The sequence below is a fragment of the Nerophis ophidion genome, linkage group LG07 (genome assembly GCF_033978795.1).
Source record: "Nerophis ophidion isolate RoL-2023_Sa linkage group LG07, RoL_Noph_v1.0, whole genome shotgun sequence".
Lineage (NCBI taxonomy): Eukaryota > Metazoa > Chordata > Actinopteri > Syngnathiformes > Syngnathidae > Nerophis > Nerophis ophidion.
The window spans coordinates 32,512,991-32,523,170 of NC_084617.1; the positions used below are offsets into that span (position 1 = coordinate 32,512,991).

Genomic DNA, 10,180 nt, shown 5'->3' on the forward strand with positions numbered 1-10,180 from the left:
ATTAGAGTCACCAAACAGATGTTGTAATGTTATATCAATACATTCCATGCAGACCAATTAACCTACTCACAGAACATCTGGACTATGAAGACCTCCTACATCCCATGTACTTTGGGTTTTGGGCAAATCATTTGACCGAAACGGCATGTTGTCTTCTACTAGAAACAATCAAACACAACCTTGACAATAGAGGTGTAGTTGGAGCAATGTTCTTAGACCTCCATTCGATACAGTGACGGAGATAGATATCTTTTTATATCCTAGTCATATTTTAAAACAGCTAAGTGTTGGGCGTACATAGACCTTGTATCTTTGAATGTAACTAGCAACAAACACACCCTTCTTATGTCCCAGGCTTAGAAGGAAAATAGATATGGGAATTCGCTCTGGAGGAGGAGGGGAGAGGAGGAGGAGAGGGGGCGAGTGAGAGAGGGTAAAAGGCGAAACTTTGATAGTATTGGCAGATCAATTTCGGCAATGCGATTGAAAGGCCGTTGTATCTAGATTGGTCTACCAAAGCTTTGGTAATAAAATATCAAAATGAGCAACTCTGCCTGGGATTCATTTATAACCAGCTTACGTGTCATCGAACCAACCTGGGAGGTGACCGGCAGAAGGTCGGGTCCAACGCAACAACAGTCAGTCACCCCACGTTACTTACACAATGAACAACTTTTAAACTGTCCACCGATACTCTGGCCTGGATGATGTCATATCTATCTGGTCCGACCCAATGTGTCCGTGTTGATAACACGACATCCAGTTTCACTGCTATTGAAATTGGCCTGCCATAAGGCTCTAATATCGGCTATCTTATTTTCTCCATGTATATAAACCACCTACCGTCTGTATGTGAGGATGTAAATATGCAGATGTATGCAGATGATACAGTTAATTCTACTTGGGGAAAGGATGCTGAAACGGTTGCCAACAAACTTACAGCTGCCATGGAGAAGGTGGCAAGATGACTCTAGTCTTAAATTCAACATTAAGAAAACGGCAACAATGTATTTTGTGAACAAGTATAAAACCTCATCCTTTCCATATGTAACTGTTGATAGGGAAATAATACCAAATGTTAGTGAATACCATTACCTGGGTGTCATTAAATAATATATCAAACAGATGTGCCAAAGTCTTAAGTACAACATCAAAATGTTCAAATGTATCAGGAGTTTGTTAACCCTGGAGGTAGCTCAAACTTATTTTAATGTAATTGTGACAGTTCTCCAGCCGTCATCATGTGGGGTTGCAGTGACGATTGATGCAAGACGCATTATAGCAGGTTTGACTCTGGTTTATTGTTTCGATAAACATGTCTTCTTGCCAGTCGGCCGCGCCAATTTCTAGCGCGCCGTTTCTTCCTGCTCGTCGCGGCGCTTCTTTCGGTGGCCGGTGGCTGCGTCTTGCGCGGGGGCTCATCTCGCTCTGGGTCTCTCAAAATCCTTGACCGAAAACCACAACACCACCTTCACTGTTTAGTTCTCCAAAAATATAGACTGTTACATATTGCTAACATTCAAAGATTAGGATCAATATGAATGGCCCATCAAATCCTAAATAACACTGAACCGGCGGTACTTAAGCACTTTGGCCGGTTTACATCTGCTGTGACAACTACAAACACAGGAGCCTCCACCAGGGAGCGGTGTAGCGTACCCAGATGTAAAACATTCATCCGTTCATCCATTTTCTACCGATTGTCCCTTTCGGGGTCGCGGGGGGTGATGGAGCCTATCTCAACTGCTTTTGGGCGGGGTAAACCCTGGACAAGTCACCACCTCATCACAGGGCCAACACAGATAGACAGACAACATTCACACTCACATTCACACACTAGGGCCAATTTAGTGTTGCCAATCAACCTATGCCCAGGTGCATGTCTTTGGAGGTGGGAGGGGCCTATCCCCAGGTGCATGTCTTTGGAGGTGGGAGGAAGCCAGAGTCACGGGGAGAACATGCAAACTCCACACAGAAAGATCCCGAGACTTTCGTATTTGGAGGCACATGCACTAACAATCTTTCGCACAATCAGTCTTTTCATCTAAAGCCATAAAGGAATGGAACAACCTCACAACAAACTTGAAAAGTCTAACAGATTACTCTTCATTCACAGTTGAAGTTAAAAAGTGGCTTTGAGCAATCAAAGCTGCTCACAGAATCACTGAGGTGAGTACTATGATTGACATGTAAACTTAAAGTGTAATATATTTATGCATTAGAACATTGTGTTATAAACTGTCAGGTGTGTGTTAAATTCATGGTTGTTTTACAAGTGATGACAGACGTGAACAAGAGCATGTAGTGTCTTTGTGTGATGATGTAAAGGAGGTGTGGTTGTATTGTATATTAAGTATGTGTCAATGAAAGGACATTTTAGGACTTTTCTTAACTTGATTAGATGCTATAGTATGATTTTATTGTTATGATTTTATTGCATGATTTTTGAAACCCTTTAATTTAGGTAGCCAGAGACTGACGATGGAAATTATCAATTTAGCTATAATCTAGTACAGAACATATCCGTCTTTAAAACGTAATGTTTCTGTGCATTGTCCCTTCAAATAAAGACTCAACTAAATTACTGTACTGATATAGTGATACTAATACTATACTGATATTTGTGATACTAATACTGTACTGATGTAGTGATACTAACACTGTACTGATATAGTGATACTAATACACTACTGTACTGATGTAGTGATACTAATACTGTGCTGATATAGTGATACTAATACACTACTGTAGTGATATAGTGATACTAATACTGTACTTAAATAGTGATACTAATACACTACTGTACTGATATAGTGATTCTAAGAATTCTAAGTGATTCTCAGAACTAACCACTCCACTGACACGGGCCTGCTCTATCTGACCGACCACATAAAACATGAGGTGGACACGGGCAAATACGGTGGCATGGTTATGCTGGACATTCAGAATGCCTTTGACACCCTTAACCACGCTATACTGTTGGATAAGCTCAGAGCAATCGGATTCAATAAAACTTCATCAAGCTGGGTGCAATCTTACTTGGAGGGGAGGAAACAGGTGGTAGAGGTGAACGGCACCGTGCCCCCCCCCCCTCAGTAAGCTGTGGAGTCCCCCAAGGCAGTATATTAGGGCCTTTACTGTTCCTAATATACGTAAATAACATGTCATCAGCATGCGACTGTGAATTGTTCCTGTTTGCGGATGACTCGGCCCTGCTGGTATCCAGCAAGGACAAGTCACAGGTGGAACAAATCCTCAGTGCTGAACTCCTTAGTATCTGCACCTGGCTCGCTGCCAATAAGCTATCCATACACTTAGGTAAATGCAATCCATCCTATTTGGGTCCCACATCAACCTTAAGAAAATCAGTGACTTCACTATAAAAGTTGGTGACATTGTTATCACCAGGAAAGATGAGGTCACCTACCTAGGTTCCATTCTAGAAGCCAATCTTTCCTGTGATAAAATGGCAACCAAGGTAATCAAAAAGGTCAACCAACGAACGAGATTCCTCTACAGAATCTCCTCTCTGGTCAACAAAAGCACCTTGAAGATTCTAGCAAGAACTCTCATTCAACCCTTTTTCGATTACGCTTGCACCTCCTGGTACCACAGCACCTCCAAAATCCTCAAATCTAGACTCCAAACATCCCATAACAAGCTAGTCAGGTTACTTTTAGACCTCCACCCCAGATCACAGCTCACTCCGACCTACTTCTCCAAAGTGGGCTGGCTCAGGATGGAGGACAGAGTAAAACAACTTGCACTGAGCCTAGTCTATAGAATCTGCTACACCTCCCTGATACCGAAGTACATGTCAAACTACTTCCTTAACGTAAATGACCGCCATAACCACAACACCAGGGGGAGCTCCAAAAAACACGTTAAACCCAGATTCCGATCTAACAAAGGTCTTAACTCATTCTCTTTCTATGCCATATCAATGTAGAATGCACTCCCAAATGGTGTAAAAGTAAGTGCCTCTCTATATTCCTTCAAAACCGCTCTAAAACAACACCTCCAGGCAACTTCAACCGTTCACTAACACCTTCCCTCCTTCACATCCCATCTCCCCGGATTGTAAATAACCAAATGTAAATAATCAAATGTATTTCTAATGTATATACTTGTTCATATGCCATCTGAACTCACTATGTTCTCTGCTCGCTGTACATATCCAACTAAGTCAGACCTACACTGTTTCAATGTCCATTTCTCTGTTGATGCAATTGTTGATCACTGAAGTGCTGATATCAACCAAGCCCTCCTCATCCCAGCCCCCGGATTGTAAATAATGTAAATAATTTATGTATATACTCTGATGATTAACTTGTGTGATGATTGTATTAAGCTAATAGTATATATTTGTACCATGAATTGATTAACGTGGACCCCGACTTAAACAAGTTGAAAAACTTATTCGGGTGTTACCATTTAATGGTCAATTATACGGAATATGTACTGAACTGTGCAATCTACTAATAAAAGTTTCAATCAATACTGTACTGATATAGTGATTATAATACACTACTGTACTGATGTAGTGATACTAATACTGTACTGATATAGTGATATTAATACACTACTGTAGTGATATAATGATACTAATACTGTACTGATAAAGTGATATTAATACACTACTGTACTGATGTAGTGATACTAATGCACTACTGTACTGATATAGTGATAATAATACTGTACTGACATAGTGATACTAATACACTACTGTACTGATGTAGTGATACTAATACTGTGCTGATATAGTGATACTAATACACTACTGTACTGATGTAGTGATACTAATACTGTACTGATATAGTAATACTAATACACTACTGTAGTAATATAGTGATACTAATACTGTAGTGGTATAGTGATACTAATACTGCACTGATAAAGTGCTATTAATACACTGCTGTACTGATGTAGTGATACTAATACACAACTGTACTGATATAATGATACTAATACTGTACTGATATAGTGACACTAATACACTACTGTACTGATGTAGTGATACTAATACTGGACTGATATAGTGATACTGCTACTGAAATGATATAGTGATACTAATACTGTACTGATATAATGATACTAATACACTACTGTAGTGATATAGTGATACTAATACTGTACTGATACAGTGATACTAATACACTAACATACTGATATAGTAACACTAATACTGTAACCGATATAGTGATACAATACATTACTGTACTGATATAGTGATACTAATACTGTACTGATATAGTAATACTAATACACTACTGTAGTGATATAGTGATACTAATACTGTACTGATATAGTGATACTAAAACACTACTGCACTGATATAGTGATACTAATACTGTACTGATACAGTGATACTAATACACTACTGTAGTGATATATTGATACTAATACTGTACTGATATACTGATACTAATATGTACACTACTGTACTGATATAGTGATACTAATACTTTACTAATATAGTGACATCAATAAACTACTGTACTGATATAGTGATACTAATACACTACTGTACTGATATAGTGATACTAATACTGTACTGATATAGTGATACTAATACACTACTGTACTGATATAGTGATACTAATACTGTACCGATATAGTGATACTAATACTGTACTGACATAGTGATACAAATACATTACTGTACTGATATAGTGATACTAATACTGTACTGATATAGTGATACTAATACTGTACTGATATAGTGATACTAATACACTACTGTACTGATATAGTGATACTAATACTGTACTGATATAGTGATACTAATACTGTAGTGATACTAATACACTGGGACGGCGTGGCGAAGTTGGTACACTGGCTGTGCCAGCAATCTGAGGGTTACTGGTTCATTCCCCACCTTCTACCATCCTAGTCACGTCCGTTGTGTCCTTGGGCAAGACACTTCACCCTTGCTCCTGATGGGTCCTGGTGAGCGCCTTGCATGGCAGCTCCCACCGTCAGTGTGTAAATGTGTGTGTGAATGGGCGAATGTGGAAATACTGTCAAAGCGCTTTGGGCTCCTTAAAAAGGGGTAGAAAAGCGCTATACAAGTACAACCCATTTACCATTTACTACTGTACTGATATAGTGATACTAATACTGTACTGATATAGTGATACTAATACTGTACTGTTATAGTTAAATTAATACACTACTGTACTGATATAGTGATACTAATAGTGTACTGATATAGTGATACTAATACTGTAATGTTAGAGTTATACTAATACACTACTGTACTGATATAGTGATACTAATACACTACTGTACTGATATAGTGATAATAATACACTACCATAGTGATACTAATATACTACTGTAGTGATACCAATTAACACTACTATAGTGATACTAATACACTACTATAGTGATACTAATACTACTATAGTGATACTAATACACTACTGTAGTGATACCAATGCACTACTATAGTGATAATAATACTACTATAGTGATGCCAATACACTACTGCAGTGATATTAATACACTACTGTAGTGATACTATTACTACTAGTGATACCAATACACTACTATAGTGATACAATACACTACTGCAGTGATACCAATACACTACTATAGTGATACTAATAGGGGACGGCGTGGCACAGTTGGGAGAGTGGCCGTGCCAGCAACCCAAGGGTCCCTGGTTCAATCCCCACCTAGTACCAAACTCGTCACGTCTGTTGTGTCCTTGAGCAAGACACTTCACCCTTGCTCCTGATGGGTGCTGGTTAGTGCTTTGCATGGCAGCTCCCTCAATCAGTGTGTGAATGTGTGTGTGAATGGGTGAATGTGAAAGTAGTGTCAAAGCGCTTTGAGTACCCTGAAGGTAGAAAAGCGCTATACAAGTACAACCCGTTTACCATTTACTAATACTACTATAGTGATACCAATACACTACTGTAGTGATACCAATACAGTACTGCAGTGATACCAATACACTACTGTAGTGATACTAATCCTACTATAGTGATACCATCACACAACTGTAGTGATACCAGTACACTACTATAGTGATACTAATACTACTATTGTGATACCAATACACTACTGTAGTGATAATAATGCCACTATTGTGATACCAATAAACATCAGCCATGACAGAGGTGATAAAAACTTGCTTACCCATAAGGCACTTTGTGGATAACGAGTGGCACAGACAACTTGATGATGAGTGTTGGCAGGATGTCAGCTAGAAGCACCGCCTGAAGACAAAGTACAAGTCATCATCTTACATAACTATAAGACTTATAAATTTGACAGGCTAGAGTGAAATCAACTACTTTATCAAGTATTTGAAGTTTATTGTCATACATTCCTATTTATTAGTCATGTGTGGATTGATACTGAAATATTGATACCACCATTCCCAGATATTTGAGCTCCATTATCAGTTCTGAATTAATTGTGATCATGTGAAGTAAATAACTCTGTCATTGAGATCTTGTCTAAATGTCCACATGAGTTATTTGTGATTATGTATGACATCAACAGGATGTAAATACCTCAGTCATTGTGAGCTTGTCTAAATGTACACATGAGTTATTTGTGATTATGTGTCATCAACAAGAAGTAAATAACTCAATCATTGAGATCTTGTCTAAAAATCCACATGAACGTTAGAGGAGAACTAGTTTTTCTTCCGCCAAGGTAAATACATCCTGCACAGGCACCACTTAGTATTATAAAACAACACGTTTATGTTTCCAATTTGTTTCTTTTAATTAAACAAAATATTATTTTAATCCTTGCAAGTAACTCAATGATGACTTCCTACTTTGTCTTGTTGAATAAAAAGGTGGTCTTACTGCTGTGGACACAGGACTACAATCATAGTGACTGTTGTCTACTTTGTCTTGTTGAATAAAAAGGTGTTATTACTACTGTCGACACAGGACTACAATCATAGTGACTGTTATTGTCTACTTTGTCTTGTTGAATAAGAAAGGTGATCTTACTGCTGTGGACACAGGACTACAATCATAGTGACTGTTGTTGTCTACTTTGTCTTGTTAAATAAAAAGGCGATCTTACTGCTGTGGACACAGGACTACAATCGTATCGACTGTTGTTCCCACTCTTCACACCTTCAGAGTCCAAAAAGCTCACAGTCCACTTCTGGAAAGAAACAAGTTCACCTTGAAGAATTGTTGGTTCTTTGTAAACATTTTTTTTCTATTTTTTTAAAGTTATTTACAAAATGTAAACAAGTTAGGCTAAACGCTACCAGGAGCTAGTAGCTACACAACAGCTAAGCACACAAGCTAAACATAGGTAATAATCATTGAACAATTAAGGGTGACATTTGTCAATACAAACAAATAGTTATTGTTACATATTACATATTACATACACATACACATTCAAAGTTTCCAAGGCAGATTAGAAAGCATCAAGTAACAAACGTGTCAGCATCATTCAATTTAGTGCATCATGATCATAACTTCATGAATTATTGTGACCAGTAGGTGTCCCCAAAAAACGTTTAGCACTCCATTTCAACTTAAAGACAGCAAAAGTCCTTTCCAGACAGTTGATAACACAGACATAAACAGAGAGCCAGTGATTATGGCTGATTGATCAAAGGTGTTGACAACAAACAATATCAACTTACTGTTGTGTTTCCAGACTGTTGCTTTTGAAGGATGTCCTGTGCAGCACTGAGCATAACCACGTAAGCAAAGTTGTTGCACAATCCAAGCAACCTGAAACAAACAACTCAGGGTAAATAACACAACAAATAAAATTTTCCAGAAAATTATTGTTCTTTTTGAAAAGGAATAAAGCTGACAGGTGACTGACGTCTACCTTGAATTCAACATTACTGCATTAGCTTTATAAGAAACACACAACCCAGTCAATCATTTCAACTTGTTTTTACTCACGCAATCTTGTTTAAATATGACTCGTCATGTCAATCAAATGTGCAATGGCATTTTTAGTCATCTGTTTTGATAATAAGGTAAATATCATATGCAGCAAACGCATCAATTCTATCCATCCATCCATTTTCTACCGCTTGTCCCTTTAGTGGTTGCAGGGGGTGCTGCAGCCTATCTCAGCTGCATTCGGGTGGAAGGTGGGGTACACCTGGACAAGTCACCACCTCATCACAGGGCCAACACACATAGACAGACAACATTCACACTCACACACTAGGGCCACATCAAGTTATTATCAAGTTATTATCAACTTATCAATCACGTTATTATCACGTTATTAATAAGTGATCATATCAAGTTATAAGACTCACCAAAATCCCAGCCAATTGCGCCATTTTTTGCAAGGAGCTGTGAAGAATACATCATAATAATAATAATGAATCAACACAAGCATTAGAAATGTTTGCCAGGAGCTGTGAAGAATACATAATAATAATAATAATAATAATAATAATAAATCAACACAAGCATTACAAATGTTTGCCAGGAGCTGTGAAGAATAAATAATAATAATAATAATAATAATAATAATAAACAATACATGAACACAACCATTATAAATGTTTGCAAGGAGCTGTGAAGAATAAATAATAATAAAAATAATAATAATAATAACACAAGCATGAGAAAATATACTCACTACCGGTGTATTGGTGCTCGTTGAAGTCTGCGTTGACAGTCTGCTCCATGTTGATAAATGAGACTTTACACAGTGTTATATTGCTCCATGTTGATAAATGGTACTTTACACAGTGTTATATTGCTCCATGTTGATAAATGACACTTTACTCAGTGTTATATTGTGTAGGACAAGCGGTAGAAATGGATGATTGCTGCAGAATATTACAGAAAACACCGGAAATGTTTTGTTTTGCTATTTCTTCTTCGTTGGCTATTTCTTATTCTACTATTTAATCGCCAGTGGAATGTTTGCAATACTGCACCCTGCAGTACAAGACCCACATGACATGACACAATAAAACCTGGTTTTGTTCGACGACGCAAATCTTGGACTACGCTGGTTGATTACTGACTGTTGGTGATCACTATTTCGTGCTTTATCCGACCACGCCCTATCAGCTTTGCTTCCTCACCTGCTTTTAAACTATACAAATGGGACCCATTACCTCCCTGCTTGGCACTCAGCATCAAGAGTTGGAACTGGGGGTTAAATCACCCAAAAATTATTCTTGAGCGCGGTCACTTATTGTTTCATT

At 38.0% G+C, this 10,180-nt stretch overlaps 1 protein-coding gene across 2 annotated transcripts in view; it reads right to left on the reverse strand.

The window, feature by feature from the left end:
* cln3 (CLN3 lysosomal/endosomal transmembrane protein, battenin) overlaps positions 1–9,873 on the reverse strand; it is a 55,385-nt gene extending 45,512 nt beyond the window's left edge. The window contains exons 1-5 of one of the 2 annotated variants that reach the window (XM_061905993.1): positions 9,607–9,873; positions 9,275–9,311; positions 8,636–8,726; positions 8,056–8,139; positions 7,147–7,226 (exon numbers count right to left, since the gene is read on the reverse strand). In XM_061905993.1, the coding sequence (XP_061761977.1) occupies positions 7,147–7,226; positions 8,056–8,139; positions 8,636–8,726; positions 9,275–9,311; positions 9,607–9,652 (338 nt within the window). In that variant the 5' untranslated portion in view covers positions 9,653–9,873. Of the gene's footprint in view, positions 1–7,146; positions 7,227–8,055; positions 8,140–8,635; positions 8,727–9,274; positions 9,312–9,603 lie in introns of both variants that reach the window. The other variant, XM_061905992.1, reaches the window with a different exon arrangement.
* Positions 9,874–10,180: the final 307 nt, after the last annotated feature.